This window comes from Chaetodon auriga, chromosome 1, assembly GCF_051107435.1.
Source record: "Chaetodon auriga isolate fChaAug3 chromosome 1, fChaAug3.hap1, whole genome shotgun sequence".
Taxonomy (NCBI): domain Eukaryota; kingdom Metazoa; phylum Chordata; class Actinopteri; order Chaetodontiformes; family Chaetodontidae; genus Chaetodon; species Chaetodon auriga.
Window position 1 is genome coordinate 6564754 of NC_135074.1, and position 23202 is coordinate 6587955.

The following is a 23202-nucleotide window of genomic DNA, read 5'->3' on the forward strand; positions in this document are numbered from 1 at the left end:
ATGAAATTGTGACAGTCTGGGATGTCCTCTGAGATGCCAAGAGAGTAAAATTGTGACTCTCCTGTCTTTTAAATATTAATGACAAGCCATCTGTAAAAGAAATACTGTATAGCAATTGAAAATAGTGATTAAACAGATATGTGAGTCACACCGTGACATGTCCTGTTCAACATGTTTTCATTTCTCTTTGGAAAATGACAGCTTTTGTTGATAGCCTTGAGTAAGCACCTGTTCTCATTTATTGTATGTGATCTGGTTGTGATATCAATGTGAAAGTTCTAATAATCTGCTGTAAATGAGAGCATTAGCAGGGAGATTTGTGTTATTTCATGCCTATAAATGTTGGAAAATATTTTCAAGTTGGGCAGTACTGGAAATGACAATTTCATTGATTTAAATCCTAATGATGATCAAATAAATTGTGTTTGCTGTCATACATGGACACCATATACATGATCACAGTCACTCACAAACTCTATCTCTTCAGATTAAAGCCTTCTCTGTGCATGTATTTTTTGTGATTGTATCTTTTTTAAATAATTATGATGACTTTGAGTAGAAAAAAAAAGAAAATTGTATGAATTCTGACCCAGCTAACAGCTCAGCTCAGCTCGGTCTCCCTGGTTAGATCCATGGAAGGATGAGTTAGCAGTATGCATTGCTGTCTGCCATTGTCTTTTTGGATACCGGTACTGGGGGTGTTAAAGTTGGACATTTTCAAATCTTGCACATAGGTTCTTTGAATTGAAATTGTAGCTAATCTCACTATTAATTCATATTAACGAGAATGCTAAATGTAGCGTTTCAAGTTCTCAAAAATTCCAAATAAAAGAAGAGAAACCTTGAGTGATACTTCTTGTGACAGGTAAAGTGGATGTGATGCAGGTGCCCCTTTTATCCACAACAATACATCATGTAATCCTGTCGTCTTCACACGAATGGCATTGACCATAAGTACGTTATATTCCTCTGTAACACAGCATCATAGAGTATAAAGAGTATGAAGTGACGACTTCTCAAAATACTTAAGTAAAAACCTCAACACTGCACTGTACATGTGTGTACTCAAGTGCAGTACTTGCTAAATGTACTGTCCAGCAGTGGATTGTGACTTGGACAGATAATGAAGCAGGTTAACACCTCTGTTGGACAATGAAGCAGTTCTTGACCTCTTCTCCCTCTGTCCCCCTACAGATCTTAGACTTTGAGAGCAAGAGAGCCTACACCCTGAAGGTTGAAGCCACCAACATCCGCTCTGAGCCCAGCGGCGGTGGGCCCTTCAAGGACACAGCTACAGTGAAGATTGTGGTTGAAGACTCCGATGAACCCCCTGTTTTCTCCAAACCAATGTACTCACTGGAAGTGAATGAGAACGCCCCCATCAACACGGTCATAGGAACAGTCACCGCCAGGGATCCGGATTCGACTGGGAGCCTTGTCAGGTAAGAGAGTGGATGCAGTTACAGTAACAAAGACTTACTTTTAAAAAAAAGAAAGAAAAAAAGAAGCTGATTTGTTATTGACTGACCAAAGCAACACAGTAAGACAACTTGAAAAAGAAAAGAGTCTTTAGTGTTATTTCAAGAAGTGATGGAGAGAAGAAGTTAACAAATGAGCCTTTTCAGGCCGTAATGAGTTGTTTTAATAAAAAGGTTGACACTGAGGCATGCAATTAAATCTCTTCATGCCTGTGACCTTTGGAGGCTCTGGTAGTGTTGTTGGCAGAGAGGAAGCCATTCAGTGATTGTTCTCATTTCCACAGATGTAAAAAAAAAAGAAAAAAAGAAAGTAGATTATGAGTTGAAGGCAGCACAACTTTCTCCTTCAATGTGTGACCAGCCCGGCTATATTCTCCTCTTGTGTGACTTATTCTTGGAAATACCACAAGGGCACCTTGAGGATAGGTTATACAGGCAATTTCTCTCCTCCATCTTGGCATTTCATTAATTCTCCAGTGACTTGCTGACCGCATTCCCGGGACAACACTCAACAGGTTGTGTGTAATTGCATGGCGAGCAGAGAGCAGGCTGGGTTTCATAGATTGGCTGAGGCTATAGAGCAGGGCCAGTTCATTTTACTTTTGCTTTTTTTCCCGTCTTTTTGGTGGCATCCTCATGTTTAGTGATGAGATTGCCAGGAGGAATTGAGCCCTGAGGTTGCATGATGTCCCTCCCCTGGTAAAAAGAGATGTACATTTCATGTATAATGGCATCTTTCGCCGCTCTCTCTCCTTATTTTGTGTCATGGTGGTCCTATGTTTGTTGAGCTTTTCTATGTGTGACAAAGTTAGAGAGATCAGTTTAGTAATTTTGTGGGGTTTTTTTACATCTTAAATTTATAATAGTCCAGTGTACTGTTAAATTAAACTTTTTCTTCAGAATTATGTGCAGTATTAACAGGGAGTTATGTTGTCTGCTTCCTTGTCATTTGCTTCCTTCAGTGAATCATTGTTGAAAAAAAGGGGACTAAATAATGGATGAGTTTGCATGCAAATGGCAGAGCCCTGCTGACATGATGTCTCTTATTTGATGCTATGAAAGTGTCCAGGTATCAATACTATCTCTGCACTTGTTAAATGTTTTGAGCATGATGCAGTGCCACTGAGTCACAGGCTGCCATTGTTATGCACCAGGTCATTTGTCTTTTTGCAGACTTTTTCCGTCTTTCTTTCTCTCTTTTTTTTTTTTTTTAATTTGTCCTCAGGTCATTCACTTACACTCACAGTGTTCATTATGCTTTTAATCACCAATTTTGCAATTTTGTTAAGTTGTTATTTTCAGAATGGATTGTTGCTCAAGGGCTTTGTGTGACTGTCAGGCCAAAAGGAAAAAAAAAAACCCACTGCAGTAAGAAAAGCAGAATAGAGCCGTTAGAAAAATATCTTGAGCTGTTAGATTTTTTAATGCAGCTCATTCTCAAACTTTCAATGTTACTCTGCGAGAGAAAGAAGAAGTCGTAAGTGGCTAATAGAATGTTGCACTAATCATCTGCCAACTCCTGTAAAGCCGCTGATCATCAGGATCAGAAATAAGTGCTCAAAGATTACACACACACACAGCCAGACATTTTCTTGCCGTTTGCATTTTGTCGCAACCAATTGCTGTACCTCAACATGTGATTTTCTTTGAAGTTCAAACGTACGTTATTATCCCCCCTGCAAACCTTCAAGATGAGTGTGATCTACCACAGATGTCAAGTGTTTTCTTTGTGGGGGTTGAGATGAAACAAGTTATTGTCGTGGAGGGCTTAATATGATGCATTACTATCACCAGCGACCATTTGATTTTACTTCCAGCCAGGGTTTGTATTAGCCTGTAACTCTGAGCTTTGGGCTGAAAAAATGATTACAGTGTGCAAGATTTTAATCCATCCAGATATGCTGTCTGACAGAAGGCTGTAGACTCAGTAATGCCTCTTACAAGATCAGAAGTATGTTCTAAATAATGGAAAATCGGGACAAAAGCCTCACAAGACAATAAGCCAAGTGATTAGACTTTGAAAGTTTGTTCGTTTGTTTGCATACAGGGCTGCAGTTAATAATTGTTTTCATTATTGATTAATCTGCCAATCAGTTTTAGATTGAGCGATCGATCATTTGGTGAATATCACATCAGAAAACTGGTTCCTAGTCCAAGGTAGCATCTTAAATCTTGTGTCTAAAGTCAGAGGACACTCCGTTCAGAATGGTTGTCTTCACTGACTGATTTGTTTCTTTAAGTGTACGGCACCATATGCTGCCCAGCCCATACAGGTTTACAAGACACATATAAAACAGAGAAAAGCTGTAAATCCTCACACTTGAGAAGATGTAACCATGAATTGCTCACTCATTTTTATTGAAAAATGATTTCAATGATTAATCAGTTATCAAAATAACTACTGCTTATTTTTCCGCTTATTGACTTATCCATTAACCAGCTAATCAATGCAGCTCTAAATGTGTAATGAAAATTATTTTGCTCTTTATGAATGACAAATGAAGGAAACAGACATGCGTTGGGCTATTATTGTAGAAGACTTTATTTCTCTCCTGTGAGACTGATTTAAAAGTAGCTATTGCACTAATCATATATATATATATGTCCTCTTTACATGAAGGGTTTGCAAAACATTGTACAATGGGTCAAATAGACTGACAAGTGAAAGGATAGACAGCGACAAAGATACCTCTGAGCAACAGCTAGATAAGAGCAGAAGAAATCACTAGAAACTGGAAGCCTGGTGTCAAAATCTGTGGACATTTAAAGAGCAGAAGGTTCCTGTTTCCCTTTCAAGTGCGCATTAATGGAAATAACAAGCTGGAATTAACAGACGTGTTGCTTCAGCAAAGCTATCCTTAAAACTACAAAACAGAAACAGAAGGTCGGTGTGGAGTTAGCACTGTTGGAGTATCAGCTGAACATGCTATGGACTGACAAATCTCAGTTTAAATCTGTTCAGTCTAACCACTGAGTGGACTGCAGAGGGCTAAAAGAAAAGTATTTAGAGCCCAGCTTTCAATAATTCAATCATGATCTCGGGTCACTTGTGCTTTTCTGGACTGGAAAACAAATTCAAAATCAAAGGACAGTATTCTGTCCTGTCATGTGACACTGTGGGGACATGGACTAAATACAAGTTTTAATCATTTAACTATTCTTTATTATTCTCCTCTCTTTAATTATTTTAAATCTATTTCAAATATACAAAATACATTTGGTGTTTGCATTATACTATTTCTATATATTTATCTATGTAAAAATAGCCGTTATTGAAGGAAAGAAGACAAAGGCTAATATAATAGATGGCTTTTTGCACAGTTGTGTATATTTCAAGTATTCTTTGTCCACAAACCAGGTGAGAAACCAAACATTCTTGTGAAAACAATACTGGAATTACCTATTAGCCCACAGTTCTCTTCTTTTCTCCCTCTACATCTCTTGTTCTTTAACTGTCTGTTTCAGAAAATGCTCAGACACAGAGCGCCCCATAAGAAAGCTGCAGTTAGTGAAAGCAGATCTATATTGGAGGAGTGGCAGCAGTAATAGCAGCATTAGTGTGGACTTTCTCCTGGCCGCCATCAGAACGAGCTCTCGAGTCGACCCCTTTGATTAGAATCGCTCTCCGTCTCAATCCCCCCTCCAGCCGCACCAGAATAAACCAGTCTGAGACTAAACCACTCGGGGCGAGTGCTCTGGTGGGCTGCCATGTCCTCTGCACTCAGGAGACAAACAACCCCTTAGCTGTACTTAATGCATCCAACCAACAACATTTCAGGTGCACTCCATGAAATACTCCCTCAGTATTGCTTCTGGAGCCTGTGCGCTGTCGTTTTCTACCTGACTGATCACAAATAAAAAACATTGTGACATCTGGCAGTCACTATGGCTGTATGACACACAGTTCTTGCTTTCATAGAATAGCTGTGACTGCGTTTGGATTTCAAACATTTTTGGTTAACACCTTCTTATTCTTTGTCTTTTTTTTCTTTTTTCTTTTTCTTTTATAGTTGAGGGAAATTGCAGGAACATAATGGAATCCTGTAAAGCTTGTTTCTTTCTGCAGGCTTCCATATGTTGTTTCCGCACACAGCTGACATGCTGCCTATGGTGATACAAGCAGCCTAGAAAAAAAAGGTTTTGAAATGAAAGGAAGTTTGAAGTCAGAAGGCCCTATTTCGCAGGACTGATTAGTTTGAATATATTTTAATGTAGTAGCATAGTATATTAAAAAACATGCCAGCTTTCAATCCTCAGTATACATTTATAGTCACTTATGCTTTTCTTTGGACTCTTCAGGAAAATCACCTTCCGGCTACAGAGGCCTGGGATCCAACCTGAATAAAATGTATTGTTAAATTATAACTGGTCAGCAGTCAGGGGATGGCAAAAATTAGTTCTACATCTGTTATCCTCCCAGAGGAATTACAGTGCTGACCTAATAACAAACAGGAGTGTCACACAGGTATTTTGTTCTCTGTGGAGGAAAAAAGCAAAGAATGCATTTGTTCTTGATCTTTTCACCTCTTCTCCCTCCGACTGGCACAGGCACTCGCAGGCACACATTCGCTCACATTCACAGTCCAACTGCTCACACAGACGTGAAAAAGCACAAGCAGGAAGCTTTCCTTTGCTGCTTAGCTTTCAGGCTTCTGTCGTTTACTGGTGACAGAATATTAGTATGGAGCTGATAAGTTAATAATAATTAAATGAAGAAACTGAAGAAGAGAAATGTCAGAAATACTTTTGAATTCAGAGGTCACAGTGGTACATAGTTTATTTTTCAACTGTAATGTGTTTTGGTCACAATTCTTTGATAATCAAATTTTAAGTGGAAGGAAAAAATCTTTTCTAATAACAAATGAAATTCACAAACCAGCAGGTATTGGTGAATAATGTTCTCTCTGGTTTTCTACCTGTGTTGCTCTTATACAATGTGAAGCATTTACTAGTATACAGTAATTTTTTTCACTTTCATTCAGACTCAATTAGATTTTGTATTTCAAATGTGTGCTGCTGTGATTTAGTGTTGCACTTGTTGGACTCACAATGAATCGACTACAATGATGCTGAATATGCCAGCAAGTGCACAAACCATAGCCTCTCTTATTATACCATACAACAAGAGGTCACAGCAGATTTCTGGGTTACTTCAGTGTTTTTCTGTGAGATTTAACAGCTGTCAGTTTGCACTGTATCATTCTGATACAGAAGCCATACTACAGTGGCATGATCAATGCTCATGGTTAGATGGTAGCAGATGCTGTGGACTGTTACATTTATTGTTGTGTTCCCAGTTTGGTTCATTGTGTGCTCCCACTGAGGTTTCAAGATGTTATTTCACATCTTTGCTCGTAATTTTAACATTAAATTTACCATTAAAGACTACTTCCTCATAATACCAGTCGGTGTTGGTGGCGCATGTTAATGACTGATGTCACAAAAATTGCCGTTGCAGTAGTAAGCTATTGTTGTACATTTAGTTGATGAAGATTTTACACTTGCTGTACAGTGTCTGGTGTGTCTTTCCTGGAGACAATTGTTTGGCACATATTATGTGATGGAAAAGAAAGATCACAGGGTAGTTAGCATGAGCAATGATAGCCAGCGTGGCAACGGAGACAAAGGCTTGCCACCCACAGAAAGTCTAACAGAGAAGATGTCCTGGCCATACTGTTTGATTGACAGGTGATCTGTGGGAAATGCAGTGCAGAGGTGTCACATCAATGCACCAAAAGGACCATGAATGAGTGGAGAAAAAAAAAGAATGATTCCACAGATTACAGCTCTTAGTTCTCTTTTTTATGCACAGAACATCTTCTGCCATTCTGATTAGAGTATTATATTTTTGATATTGGCTTGAACGTATCTGGATGTCTGCTGCGTCAGTTGTGAAAAATGCTCCACTGCTTTGGAACATTTGGCACAAACAACCTCTACGTGATGTTTCACTGTTCGACTGAGGTCAGCCTGATGCCGTTTAAGGCCTGTGAAGAGTAAAGCAAAGCTGAAACGAGATGATACGCACACACTGACGGACGTGCACGCATTTGCACACATTCTCACATCGCACTCAGGGAAACCGCGCACGTATAATGCTGGATATCATTTTTTATTTGCTTTTAATTCTTTTCACATCACGTTGTCAGTTTGAGTGACAGGTGGCAGAACATTTCAGGGTCTGTCTCCTCGCTTCCACGTGAGGCTGTCAGAGTTTGACTGGGATCCACTCAGTCTGCAGGAGAGAGGCTGCTCCCAGGTGGCTTGCTGCTGTCTGCCTGTCTTGAAAGTGCTCTGCGTCTGCAGGGCAAGAGAGAAAAAGAGAGGGGGGTGGCGGGGGGTTGGGGGTCCTCATGGACCTCTCCCAGCTCGGCGTCTAGAGGATTTTACACCATTTCATCTCAAAAATGGAAATGTCACGGCTCGGTACATCTCTCCAACAATTGGAATCTGGGCCAGTGGTTTATTTATTTCATTTCCTACCATTCTTGTATAAGCAGCATACTCCTTCATATAAATTGTTGTTGTTGTGACTTTGTCTTTGGCTTTTTCTGGTGCTCTTTCTCTATTTCTCTTTCCATCCCTCTCTATCCCTTCTTTCCTCCCTCTCTCTTCTCTCTCTCATATAAACACTGTAGGGTTCCTGCCAACAGGTCTGGACTGATAGGGATGAGCGGTTCCACTGCGAGATGGTACAAGACCCAGGGTTAGGAAGGAAGGGAGACAGGGTGAGCAGGGCATCTGGTGGCCGAGGGATGTCTGTGTGGGGAAGGGGTCTGCAAGGAATTGGATAGGGGGATTGGATTAGGAAAAGCTTCAGACCCAGCTGGATAGATGGAAAATAAAAATAAAAAAAATGCTTTGTGACTGTTCGTAAGAGGGGGAAGAGATTGTGAGGGAAGATGTGAGAGTGAGACAGAGAGGGAAAGGAACAGGGACAGTTTGTCCTGAAACACTTGTGCGGTACACAGTGTAATTAGCTCACGTGAGTCACTGCGGCCTTGTGTTTTGGTTGAGTAGGATGTTTATGACAGTCACACATAATGGCAAATGAAACGTGTGAAACCAAAGATGACCCATAATGACAGATTCTTTTTTAGTCCGTTTTGTGTGGGCTTGTCCCGAGAATTGGCGCTCAGCGCGTTGCAACATGAAAGAGCAATTTCACAGCTTCAAGTGGAATCGGAAAATTCTCTTTTATGTGCATTCCAATTTCATACCCGCCGCTGGAGTTTTTTCTGGGGAGTTTTATGTCTTGCCACTGTATTTTTAAAACTGTACAAGTCTCCAAAAGTCAGTGTGTCACAGGCAGGGTCACAGAGAAGAAGTCTCAGGAAAAGGAAAGTTTTACAAGCGTGCCCTTTGAAACGGTGTCTGAGTAATTTTGAAAATGTGCTGCTTTATTGACAAGGACCTAAAAGTTGCTAGTTGTTTAAAAAGAAACCAAATTCATTTTGCATAAGATCAGACAAGGTCACACATAACCGGCTCATGGCTGGTTCTTCTCCATCACATCCATTATCCCCTCACACCAAGCCCCCCCACCCTCCACCCCAAACACCCCCCACCCACCCCCCTGTGTTGTTAGAGCTCATGTTTGACACAATGCTGTCCTAACTCATTAATGCAAAGCCTTTGGGAACCATTCAGTGTTGACAGATACCAAACAGGGTTAACAACATCCCATCTCTTATCCTGACATAACATGTACTAATGGTCTTTTTTTGCTGTGATTTGGAGGGGGGGGGGATCTCAGACCTTATTAGGCTTTAATGCCCCCTGCTGCTCATGTGAAGGCAGTAATTATTCCACAGATAATTATTGATTTCCTACTGTTTTTAATGTGCATTAATCTACAGGTTTCTCTTGATGGATAAGGCCCTGTTGGCCACAACACCCAAAGGACTGCAGAGAGTTTTGGTTCGAATTTCTGATGATTGATTGTCTTTGCAGGTACTTCATCGATCGGCACACAGACATGGAGAGGCAGTTCAACATCAATGTGGACGATGGGAAGATCACACTGGCCAAACCGCTGGACCGCGAGACAGACATGTGGCACAACATCACAGTAACCGCCACAGAAGTCAGTAAGTAACCTCTCCTGACTCCGTTCACCCCTGCTGTGAACATTGCTCCTCGTCGGTTGTAATGTCCTGTTTTCAAAATCAGCATACGATTAGACATTCACTGGCGGGGACACTGAGAGCAGCAGGAGGACACGTACGATATCTTCTTCTGAGCGACCTCATGGGTTGCCTCAGTCAAAGGAATCACTGACCTGCTACACACAATCCTCTGCTCAACAGTGTGGCGGTTTGTAAACCAGCGCTTTTAATCGCTCCGAGAATGTGGCACAAACAATTAGCATTTGAATCCACAGAGGCATTAAATACGTTGATTTGCTGAGTTTTGATTGAATTAAACAGCTCAGTAGTCAATTTGTGCAAGTGCAAGAACATTAAGACGTATCAAATAAACAGTTTTAAAGACATGCTCCAGAGTGGATTGCTCCAACGCCAGCATCCATTACAGATTAAAGAACATCTGCGAACCGCAAAACTCACTGACTACGTAGAAAATCTTGCCGGCAGAGCTACAAACAGCTCAAACCATATGTAAGGCTTTATTTGCATACAGATTGTTTCAGGGGGGCTGTATGTTGTGATAAAGCTTAATGTACCCCTTAAAGCTATTGGAATAGAAATTGACACAGCTTGTAACTTTTTTCCTGTCCTCTCCTGCTCTCTCTCTCTCTCTCTCTCTCTCTCTCTCTCTCTCTCTCTCTCTCTCTCTCTCTCTCTCCACCTCTCTCTCTGTCTCATCCCCTATCTGTCCCTTTCTTTCCTTAATCAAAGGAAACACACATTAATTGTCACAATAAATGAAAACCCAAGCGCTGTCATAATGTTTTGGCCATGCAGCACAGACAAATCCCGCCATCGTAGCAGCCCTTTGGAGTAATTGAACGTGTCTCATTTGATAAGCGGGTTGCCTTGTCATTTCTTGCACCCATACATTTAAAGCGTGTTTTCATGCCTCTTGGCAAAGTAACTGTGGCTCGAGATAGTGGCATCTCTGAGAACACCTAATAGGAATTTGCCAAAATAAATATGGCAGTTTTGCTATTCTTCACGGATGGGGAGGGAAAGCTGGTGTCTTCTCTGGCGTGAAGAGGAATAGATGTGTTCCCGGTTCTATCCCGATGCCATTTGCCACCCAAACGGAGGCGCGTTCTGCCGCCTCGCACCAGTTGACATCTGACTAATCAGATTCTATTCCCTGTCTGCTGCTGGGGGAAAGTCACTTTTGTAGTTGGTGGGGGGGGCGGGTGTCTCCCTTTACCCTAATCCATCTATCACTGTCTATCAGACTGTCAATTTCCACACTCCTCACTGCTTACCTCTTTTTCAGCTCATCTCCTGGCCCGTCTGCTGGCCTGTCCAATGCTCCATATTTGTTTGTCAGTAAAAGTAACCCAAAGACATTTTCATTCAAACACATTTTTATTTAGTTACTCTTTTCAATCTTCCATTATCTTGCAATTACAAAAGCCACTGTTCAGCACAAGCTATGTAAACTTGCTTTAAAACTTTTTTTAAAAACAAACATTGTAATATGATTTAAAAATGTCTTTGAAAAAGGGAAAAAAAATCCCAAAGAATCTTCAATGGCTACCATTAGAGGCAACGGCAAATCTTCGTGCATTTGCTGTTCTTCACATGCCATCATCCTCCTTATGAAGCGACGACAGGGGTAACATGAAATAAATTGAAACTGAATCAATAAGATGAAAAAAAATAAAAAATAAAACCACACCAGTATCATTGGCCACAGTGACACAGCCACCTTGCTCTCACTTTAATGGATAATTGCTTTAAAAGTGGGCATTGCATAGCTGATTAATAAATACAACCGTTTACGGGGACTCTCGAAAGGGACTGTCAATTACCAGTGATGAATAATTCCAATCAAAATCTAATCTAATTAAACTGCCTTTTATTGTCTTTTTAGACTTCAGTTACCAATGACTCATTAATATGCATGTTTTAACCCTCATGTTTTAAACATTACAGTGTACAGGGGATTTTCAAAAGCACTTTGAATGTTTTTTTTTTTTTTCCTTTTCTGTTGCCTAGAATCCTGTTTTGCATCGCTGATACCAGCTGAAATGTAGATTGATGTGGCTTATCATCTGTCCTCCCATCAGCTCAGGAAATGAAGGGAGAAATAAAGATGGAAAATAAAGGAAATTAAAAATAGGTCACAGAATTTACCTGGGATTTCATGTATAACCTTGTTTTTTTTCCCCACAGTTTTGAATGTTGTATTTTCTTATTTATCTCCTTTTGTCTCTCCTCTGTTTTGATTTCATCTATCTATCTATCTATCTATCTATCTATCCTTATTTCACATTGTCTATTAGGAAACCACAGTCAGATATCGAGAGCAATTGTGGCCATCAGAGTAATGGACATTAATGACAATGCCCCTGAGTTTGCCACCGAATACGAGGCCTTTCTGTGTGAAAATGGAAAAACTGGACAGGTAAGGAAAGAAGTGGCTCATTCATCAAAGCAGTGATCTATCTTTCTTTCTCTCTCCCTCCCTTTCTCTTTCTCTCTCCTCCCCTGTAATGATTGGCCACAGTGAATTATAGCCTATTTATTTCACTGGGAAACTACAGAGGTGGGAGTACGGTCCTTTTTCCCTGCAACAGTCCTCCCTTGACACAGTGTGTGCGGAGCAAAGGGGAAATGAGAGCAGTCAGGATTGATCAGAGTGGCTCATAATTCAAGACTGTCTTTCATGTCTTCCTCCAGATGGCATAATGCTTCCCCCAGCCAAAAATTCTGGACAAGTACTTAGCATTCTCCTTCTCATCAATCGACCTCATTCAGGGGACCTGCATACATACAATAGGGAGCTTTATTGAAAGCAGGGGAAAAAACGGCGGGAACTGAAAAAGGGAAACTGTCCTGCAGGGCCTGAATTCTAATTTCCAATCAATCATAAAGACATACAGCACGATAAGACCTATGATGACAGATTAACAGATAGAGCCAGGAGCCTGAAAGTGTGCCAGACGAGACAGGCCCTCATTGATAATAATCTCAAAATCCAGGAATGAATAGGGCATATATTTCATCAGGTGTGATCCAGCCAGTATTAGACTGAGGCAATCTGCGGTGGCAAAAAGAAGAGTAATAAATAGGCTGCCTCCTCTAAAGGCTTTGAGTCCTCCTCTGTATCTTCTTGTCTCTCTGTTTTCAACACAGGTGATCCAGACTGTCAGCGCGGTGGACAAAGACGACCCAATCCAGGGCCACTACTTCGACTATCGTCTAGTGCCGGAGATGCTCAACAACCCCAATTTCACCATCAAGAACAACCAGGGTGAGTAACAAAAGAAATCACGGAGAAGTAACTCCTTTGTGGCAGAATGACTGAAGTTTCTGTAAATTCCTCCAATGGCTTTCCAGTCTAATCTCTAACCCGCGGCATGTTAGCCACACTCAAGATGAAATCTGGTGGATCAGTGTAGCTCACAATTAGCAGATGTGAAACTGTCTGGACACCAGCTTCTTTTTACTCCCCAGTGCGTTTTGAGGGAAACTAAATGAATGAGATCCAAATGGCTTTTCTTGGTAGTCTTGCAGCTCAATGTAGGGTGACTTCTTAGGAGCTGTTACCACGTGGCAGATGGTACTACATTTATTTGCTAAATACTGTGATTGGTTTATTTGCCGGATTTCTCTGTCTTTATTCCATTCCTCTTCTCTTGCCTCCCCTCCATAAGAGGCTACGAACAAGCTGTGTTCATGATGACATTGTGTAATGTTTTCAGCTTGGGGCAGAAAAATCTTCATATGGTACTAGCCTTCTGTTGCAACGCAGAAGCTGCAGGCTAACTTGCTGCAACCTCTCTCTAACAGAGGAAAGAGTCCATAAAAATCAGGTCATCAAATGGACGAGCCATCTTTTCACAAAAATAAAAATGTTTTACTGTTGAAACAGGTTCATTAGCAGGCAGGAAGATGAGATGCCAGTGCAATAATCACATGCAATGCAAACACAGCCTTGGCTAAGTAAGTTCATATTTCTTTTTAACGCAAGTAAATAACTGAAGGAAGAAAAAACCTATTCTATAACATATGCGCAAAAATCTTGTCATAAAATTGAAATTCAAATATCATGGGCTGTCTAACAGACAGACAGGAGACATGATGGTTTCTTAAGGTGATATAACGGATAAAGCCCCGCTTGAAATGTTTCGCAACTATAAGCACAGCGCTGCATAGTCCAAACAACAAAAAAGTCTGTATTTTTCTCACTTGCCTGAAACCAAAGTAAATATGTGTTGTGGTTCAGCTCCATATATTACACACCCCAGCAACCACTTGTCTATGGTATTGCTAATTCCAAACAGAGAAAAGAAGCCCATCGCACCATATCCCCCAGCACTTCAGTGACTATTTCTATCTGAATCGTCAGCTGTGGGAGACACTTCAGTGAAGAGCGTCAGGCTCCTGTGAGCCTCTGTGTGCTGCTTTTGTTTGTGATGATGAGCCTAATTGTAGGGATTGAACAGTGAAGAGGTTAGGGGTTGTCCACACTGTGGAAAATGGCTAAGGCTCTGACCAGCTGTATACAAGATATCAAGCACTCTGACAACTCTCTCTCCAGGAGGCGGGGTTGCAACAGAGCATCCCATCCTCACTAAGTGAGACAACATACATTCCGCATAGTGCCAACCATGAAATTCTGCTGATAGAAACTCTTTTCACACTCCATGTTTAACATTTTAACTTATTTATTATTCAGATTTCCTCTTACAAATGTGTACAAAAGTGAAAGCCCTGCTAAATTCAACACAGCTACAGCTTAACTTGGTCTGGTATGACTTGTACCTTGTGCTGCTTAAAGTTAACACAATTGCGATAACAATTATTTGTGACATGACTGAGTCAGTTCATTGACTGTATGACTCCACTGGCTACTGTTTAGCAAAAGTTACATAGACTTGTTGTAAATGAGGGTGTGGGAATGTGGGTCTGTGATTTGTACCCAAAAGGGAGAAATTAATATTTTACATTTTTGGTTTCATGACGGTGCCACCGTACTATGCAGTTTCATATATTCTACTATCATAATCTCATCCATATACCTAAATGACTGATTAGGTCAATTGCCAGTGACTCCCAGAACAATGGGTCCTCTCCTAGCAAATCAATTATTATATAATTTATATTACACAATATTAGATATTATATAAAATTACTGAATATTATTATATTCAGTAATTGGTAGAGTTACTAAACTTTCACTTAACTTTTTTTTAGTTTTGAGAAAAGTAACTAGTAGCTGTAACTGATTACAGTAACTTCAACAACACTGCTAACTAATAGCAACAGAACACAACGGACCCACAGACAGAACCAGAACCAGTTGTAGCTTTGTAGTGAATGTACCTCGGCTTGCTGAATGAGCTACCAGACAAACAGGCGGGGCTAATTAACTAGTCAGCTATAGCACACTGAACAGCCTAAAAACCCATCTGTAACATGTCAGCGTCAGTCAGTTCGGATGTTAAATACTGTAGTCCTTTTCCTTAAAAACCACTGGCAACCCAACATTGTTCATAGTTTGTAAGCTACATTTTCTAGAAGAGGTTCGCTTTTATTGGCTCATCCATTCCGAGGCTTGGAGGCTAAAGGGGCATTTTGGTGTATTTCTCAAACCTTTTTTCCCTTTGAGCAATATAGTTAAAAAAAAAAATCAGTCTAAAAATTCTTTTGACAATAATTTTTGACTGTTGGTAAAGGATGACTTGTATGATTTCAGGCAAATCTCTAAATACTATATTATTACGATATACTGCATAGAAGGTTGAATGATTTATGAATAAGTAAGTAAGTAGGGACCAATTATTTCATGTCGGTGTTGCACACACATGTAATACAGCTCCATTTACATATTTAATTTGCATAACACAACGCATACTAACAAACAATCCATGCAATCAGTATGCAGGGTCAAGAAATCAAACACACAATGTGGTAAGTGTTCCTCCAGTCACCAATAGTGAATATCCTTTGGTATTATGTTCCTGTAAGGTATTTATCCTACTGATTTGGCATTCCTGAATGTGCTGCATGTAGTTTCTCACATAATCTTTAGAGACTTCAGAACTTTAGAAAGTTTTCAGACTGTCAGCGTCTCTTCTGCTGTCACTGCTGTCATTTGGAACCACCCACATATTAAGTTATTTATAGTTAACAGTTTATTCAAATGGGTGATTGCTTTTGTTATGGGGATGATTAATATTTCAATGTACATATTTCTTCATCTTAATTCGTCATTAGCTAGATGAAACACTTTCCTTATGGCCTTATACATAAAATATAATAAAAAGAGCAACTCCAGTGAATTCAGTTTTTTTGAAGGTTATCTGCACAGCTGTCTTTATCTTTGAGACTTTGTTTCTGTGGATGGGCTGACAGGCAAGAAATGTTTAATTCTATTTTTACCATCAATAGTTGCCTTGAAAATGACCTGTATACAAGGACAAGCCCTAATGCTTTACTACTGTGTAGTGGATACTTGCATACTCACTGCTGAACGATCCAAATGAAACAGGACATGTTGTTGCTCACAAAGCACAGCCTATCACTTTGTGGCAGCACTCGTAAGAAAATAAATTTGAGCATATGTTCACATCAATTACAGATCGTGCAAAGCAAATAATTCTATCATGAAGCATTCCATCTTTTGATTAAGTTTGCGCTGTCAATGCAAATGTGTCAACATGGCCCTCTCTCTATAGTGTATATCACCAGCTCTTTTTTCCCCTCTCTCTTCAGTGCACCATCATGCAGAGAGGCAAAGGTTAGACTATCAGAAATCTCCTACGTTTTCCATAAGATCAGCAGGAGTAGATTCTTATGGGAATGTGAGTGTTTGATAATGTGAGCAGGGTAAGGAGAGCCAGCTAATGAGCAGACAGCTTCACAGAAGTGTCATCAAAGAGCAGCTGGCACCTTTCTGGGTCGACATGTGCCATCTTCTAAGTCAGTGTAGCCTGCCGTGGTCCCTTCATTTCTTCAACTTTCAAAGGGGGGGGCAGCAAACTCAGGCTCGCCTACCTTCAGAGTTCCCAAAATTGGACTGTTGAGAAAAAGGAAAATGGCTGAAATCCATCTACAGCATTGGAATGTGAGAGTCCTTGAAAGCCTAGTGACGATTGATGTGAAATTAGTTTACCCTCATGCTGCACTGATCTTCACACAATTTAATAATAGAACTTCAGTCTGTTGCCACTATGAATAATAATGAGTTTCTCACACATTCTCACAAAAATTCATCTTTGGCTTTACCTCTCTCTGACAGACAATTCAATCAGCGTTGTAGCCAAGCATGATACCTTCCGACGACAGAAACAGGAGATGTACTTTCTGCCAATCATTGTGACGGACAATGGGAATCCACCGATGAGCAGCACCAACACCTTGACCATCCGAGTCTGTGGGTGCAGTAAGGACGGCATTGTCCAGTCCTGCAATGTGGAGGCCTACGTCTTACCTATTGGCCTCAGTATGGGAGCTCTCATTGCCATCCTGGCCTGCATTATACTGCTGTTAGGTGAGGTGTTTCTTTTTTTGCATTGTAACATTTTAACCATGAAGTGGTCTGACAGATGTTGATGAAAACACTCCAACCCATTCTCATTCCCAGAGTAAATACTGACGCTTTATGACACCCTTTGGCATCTCATTCAGGTCTACAAGGTACACTTTAGCATCTGTATGCGACACACTGGACTTTCAACAAACTCCACACAAACCCATTCCTGGCAATATTAAACACTCAGAGCAACTGCTCTGGATGTCAAACACATTCTCATCCCAGTGACACAAAAACCCTATCTGCTAGAAAGCCTTTCTCACATGGTTCATGTTGTGAAACGCAGTTTGGTTAGGTCTTTGTGCTAAAACTATTTGGTTAGGTTAAGGCAACAAAACTACTTTGTTAGGTTTAGGCATCAAAACTGCTTCATTAGATATGAGAAAAGATTGTTTACTTGTGATTTATCACAGGATATAAACCCTGGTCTCCTGAGTGAAAGCCGTGTGTTTGTTTGACCCAGCCATCCACCCTACCTTTCTCCATTTGCAGACAGTCTTGCTCTTTATACTATGTCACCTTGCTCTGAGCATCTAATATTGCCTTAGATGGATTTACACTGGAGTTAGATGAAAGCCCAGTGTGTCTCATACAGATGATAAAGGGTACCTTTCACGTCTGTATGAGACACTGAGGGGTGCGACAAAGCTTCGTATTTAACGCTCTGGGAATGAGACCAGGCTCAGCATTCATAATCTGACCTTGGATCTGATCATGATCTGCTTGTACTAACCAAAAATGCACTTGTCAAAGCTTGACCTGGACTTCCTCTTTTTTTTCCTTCCTTTCTTTCCGTCTTTCTTTCCGACAGTAATAGTAGTACTATTTGTGACCCTGAGGAGACACAAGAATGAGCCCCTAATTATAAAGGATGATGAAGATGTGAGGGAGAATATTATTCGTTATGATGACGAAGGAGGTGGCGAGGAGGACACGGAGGCTTTTGACATTGCAACGCTGCAGAACCCGGATGGAATCAATGGGTACCTGCCACGCAAGGACATCAAGCCTGACCTGCAGTTTATGCCTCGGGCTGGCCAGCACTCGGGACCGAATGGCGTGGATGTGGATGAATTCATCAACGTACGGCTCCATGAGGCAGACAATGATCCCACAGCCCCGCCTTACGACTCCATCCAGATCTATGGATACGAGGGCCGGGGATCCATTGCTGGCTCCCTCAGCTCACTGGAGACGGCGGCGTCAGACTCGGACCAGAACTATGACTATCTCAGAGAGTGGGGTCCACGCTTCAGAAGACTTGGGGAGCTCTACTCTGTGGGCGAGAGCGACCGTGAGACCTGACCTTTGGTTTGCTAGAAAAAAGACCTTTCTGATTTTTTTTTGTCCACATACTTGTGTATTAAACGCTAGGGGGTTTGCTGGCTTTTAGAAACAGATGTTTAAAAGTAAAAAAAAAAACAGTTAATAACAAGGGAGGCCACCTTTTTGTATTCTTCTTAGAGTGAGGTATAGCAGTCGTCATCCACTATGTCAAGCGCATTGTAATTGTTGAGCCAAACAATGTCTTTATTAGGAGATCTATGATTCTTGTGGAGTGTAACTTAGATTCCGTTGTGAGGTGTCTAGCAGTATTTTGGGTGTTAGTCATTTGCTGTGACTGCCAGTTGCAGAAAAACCCTGGGATTGCTGGTAGTTGCTCGATGAAAGGACACAATGAATATCGTTGGGTTGTCTGAAGCTTGAGTGGACACCATACCCCATGCTCCATGGACAGCAAGCTGGACCTCAGAAGCTGCAGAGGGACTCTTGTTTCATGTCTCCCTAAGCCACTCAGCTGATCGGCGATCTGAAACAAAATGACAATGAAAAAGCAATATATGGTCTACATTACAATGATGAATGTATGTATGATTTGAAAAAAGCAAAAAGACAAACCAGTATTGGCTTTAAGGTGAATTTGTTATCATTTGATATCTTCTCTGGTGGCCACATTTATAAACTATCTACAGCCGAGAAAGGCTTGCTTTATACAACTCTTTGTATTTACACGCTACAGGTGTGGGTCGCAAGTGTTCCTAGCCTATAAAAGACTGAAGTGAAGACAAAAAAGAGAAATGTAGAAACTCTGAGGCCTTCTTTTTACAGAAGCAACATTAAATACAATTGTAATCTACTGTTTTTTGACAAGAAACGTGTTGATTCTTCATTATTGTTCTATGAGTTTTTGTATTTCTGTTCTTAAATAATTTTTTTCTGTGCTGACAATTTGAAGTGAGTGTGTTTAGATTATTTCACATTCAGCTGTTTTTCAACCACTTGAACACTATGTCATAACAGCCAAACCATATCATGAATTTATTGCAATTGATAATATAGACTAGATGTAAGCAGGCGAACAGGAGCTCGAAGTTAGTCTAACATTACAGATGATCTGATTAATTGGGATTGCAGGAATGGGACCTTTCTGACACCTGCTACTTCTGTGTAAAATATCTCATAATGTATTCTGAGACACAACCAGTGAGCATCTGAGCACAATAGTCCAATTGATATCTGAGTATGTGACTCCCTCCAAACATCAAATCTCATTTAGGAAACACAGATTGCATTAGCCCGAGAAAAATGAAGACACAAATCATGTGCATATTCTGCTTACCACTGTATGATATCAATAAAAAAGACTTGTACTGTACATAGAGTTACTGCTAACGTCATTAGCTTTCAATGAGGTGGTAGGTTTTGTCTCTGCACGTTAGCTCTTGCACATAATGAGAACTTCAATGGCACTACAGCTGCGTGCATACTCAGTTTGTACTGATACAGTATTATGGCAGTCAGTAGACTAAACAATATATATGGAATAGTCCTACATGCAGATCATATTTTCTACTGTGCTTTAATGCTTATAAATGTGTATGTTCAATTATTTACTCCCTGTACTGTAATCTAAGATACCCTGTATTGTTTCCTACTTTGTGAAATATATTTTTATAAATATTGCTGAATGGGTGTGGTTTTCTTATGTAGATGAGAGGTCACAGACAGTCAAAACTCATAGATTCTACATCAGTTGATGAGGCTTTTCACCAATTTTGCAGACAAGAGTCCAATTCAGCCTATGAAAATCATTGTAAATTGTCTTCTGTGGCTCTGGAGTGAGCTGTCTAAAGGTTGAGAAAATAGCCCAAATGATGTCACAGTGATCTCATCAGGATTATCTGAGTTTGGGCTTGGAGACTACTAATTCATAACAGAAAGACACAGGTTGAAGACACAGGACTCAACCAGGCATGGAAGGACTAACAAAAGATGTTTTTGGTTGCGTTACAGGTAATGCAGCAACCAGTATCTTTGGAATTGACTTGCAATTCCATAAACTTTACGGGCATGCAATACTATTAAAAATTGTTGGAATACCCCTTTATAAAAGCTGACAGCATTGTGCCCTGCAATGAATTCCATGGTATATTTTGGTGTTTGGTGGTGTGAAAAGGGAAAGCAGTTTGACTGAAAATGGATATACCAAATAAGTATACTGCAGCATTTCATCACAAAATATCTCCTTGAAAGGCTTGAACATCACAAAATAAGATCGAGCAACAGAATCTAAGAGCAGGAAATGGAAAACAACTGGACCCTTCCTCAAAACAATAGGGCGGCTGTGCTGAGTACCTAAAAATGCTTCTGGCAGGCTAATGTGTCATCAAACAGTGTGAAAAAGACAAAAAGCAGCCCTGTAACATTACATTTCCCCCCTGATTGTTCCTCACTTAGTCACCTAGCATATTCTGTCTCTGCACTCCTTGAATGCTATAAAAATCTGTTGGCCTGTCTTTCCTGATGCTGTGCAAAAAAGGAAAAAAAGGACTTCAAACCCACTTGACTCAACATTCCATTATTATTACAGCTTTAGATTGAACCTGCACCCCCAAAACAGCAACAAGATAGGAAAACACATCAACAGGAGAAAAAAATGTCAAATGCTTATCATTTTCCCCTTTCAGCAGCTTTTCTGTGGCTTGAAAATGTCTCTGATGTTGAAGGCAACCTTTCATCCCTAAAAGTTCCAGTTGTCCAGAAAATATACTGTCTTAAGGATGTGCTTTATCAGTTTGACATTATGAAGTTTGGACAATTTAACGTGTAGAAGGATATAGCCGACAGTGCTGTTCAAATAACTCGTAGGATTGAATGGTGCATGGCTCTGTCACACTGATTGCAACAGAACAGTCCTTTCAAATACGGCTGCAATGAAGGAATCAAGGATATAATCAACAAGCAGTGAAAACGTGGCTTGTACTCTTGTCACTTAGTTTGTCCAACCAAGACGGTATATATATGATTCTAAACATTCTTTTAACGGACAGTATAACTACATTAATAAAACATCACTATCTTTGTCTTATCAAAGGGAAGAAATAAGGCTTGGGGACCATTGTGTATTAATCCTGATTTGCTATCCCCATCTCACAGAGTATGTGCCCAGGGAGATAAAAGCTTTGCACGAGAAAGACCTTCATTATATTAATTAGTCTGGGATGTAAATTGTGGTGTTGTGTTACAGTAATACTCATCTACCCCTGTTATTTATTACATTTTTTTTAAGTGCAAAGAAGATTAGATATAACGCAATTTTTAGTTTCTTGCCTTTTCTATTTTTATTTCTTGTAGTCTCCTCTTTGTTAATCTTGTAGAAAGATTAGGCTTTTGTTCAGCTTTATCTGATATTGAGGTTTCTCCTAAATAACAAAAGCTCTTGATTGTATCAATTAACAGCTGTGCCTCACTGAACTCAGACGTATAAAATCACACAAATCGACTTGCACATATGCCTATATATAGAGCGTGGTGTCTCACACACACACACACACACACACACACACACACACACACACACACACACTCAGTGAAGACAGGAAAGTACTGCACTTAATGTTCTTGTAAAACAATATTGAGTCTAGTCACAAAGATGAGACGATGTCAGAAATCAGAAATATCAGAGGCGTTATCATCTAATTCCACATTGCAATGTCTTCTCAAAACTTGCCACAGTGGTGTTGGTATTTCAGATGCCTTTGCCCTCTGGAATTGGAAGTGATGTTAGACCTGGAGGCTGCTATCTTTATACACCTGATCCATTAGTCAAAAATCAGCCATGGAACACATTTTCCCAACTGATATCTTCCGCTTAATGATAGCACAAATTGTTTTCTGGAATGTGCAACTCCGGCAGGTCAGCAGACTCATTTGTAGTCAATCTTCATGCATCCCCACTGCTGTGTATGGCTGCAGGTCTGACAGAGGTTGCCTAACTAAAGAGTAAATCAAATTATCTTCTCACTTTTGTCACGTAATGGAAGTGTCCCTCGGGTGACAACCTTGCACTTGTTGTTCCCTGCTGATATGTGCCAGATTCTATAAGACAGGCCTGTGGCTCCGGCTCGCGTGGTGTAGAAACTGTAATTACTGTTGCCTGGCAGAGATGCCCTCAATTACAAACAAACTTTGGTGCATACAAATTAAGGAAGCCGCTTTCTGTTCTGGATTTTGAGATATGGATACCATGCTTTTTTTTTTCTTCTTCTTCTTTTTTTCATATTTACCATTGTACTGCTTTCATGACTGGATTAACCGTTCTTTGGAGGCTGTAGGGCAGAAATGAGCAATGAACCCCTCCTGACCTCCTGCTCCTACTGGTCTGTGCATTGAATACAAAGCCTGACCCCTTCAAGTGTCCATCAAGAACACAACAGATGACAAATGAGCAATTAAATACAAATACATTTTGTCAAAACCTCCGCAAACCAACCATCCGTCCTGTATTAAAAACCCCAAGTTTGCTGCGTGGCAGTTAGTTTGAGGGAATTTGATTAAATATGGATTCATTTGGAAACATGCACATGCATCAACAAAGTAGTAAGGTTGCAAAACGAGATGGGCCCTCCATGAGTAAGAGCCCCAAGTTTACTTAATAATGCAGTATTTGTATATTTCCCCACGTCCATCCAGTGGTATCCAGCAGTTCCAGTTTTCACATTCATTTTTGGCCATAATGAATTTTATTTTTACTAAAAGC

The 23202-nt window shown here is 40.4% G+C and overlaps 1 protein-coding gene across 2 annotated transcripts in view; it reads left to right on the plus strand.

The window, feature by feature from the left end:
* Positions 1 to 20131, plus strand: part of cdh8 (cadherin 8) — a 90856-nt gene extending 70725 nt beyond the window's left edge. The window contains exons 7-12 of one of the 2 annotated variants that reach the window (XM_076736513.1): positions 1195 to 1442; positions 9432 to 9568; positions 11905 to 12026; positions 12758 to 12875; positions 16869 to 17120; positions 17980 to 20131. In XM_076736513.1, coding sequence (XP_076592628.1) covers positions 1195 to 1442; positions 9432 to 9568; positions 11905 to 12026; positions 12758 to 12875; positions 16869 to 17120; positions 17980 to 18467 — 1365 coding nt within the window. In that variant the 3' untranslated portion in view covers positions 18468 to 20131. Of the gene's footprint in view, positions 1 to 1194; positions 1443 to 9431; positions 9569 to 11904; positions 12027 to 12757; positions 12876 to 16868; positions 17121 to 17973 lie in introns of both variants that reach the window. The other variant, XM_076736434.1, reaches the window with a different exon arrangement.
* The last annotated feature ends 3071 nt before the right edge of the window (positions 20132 to 23202 follow it).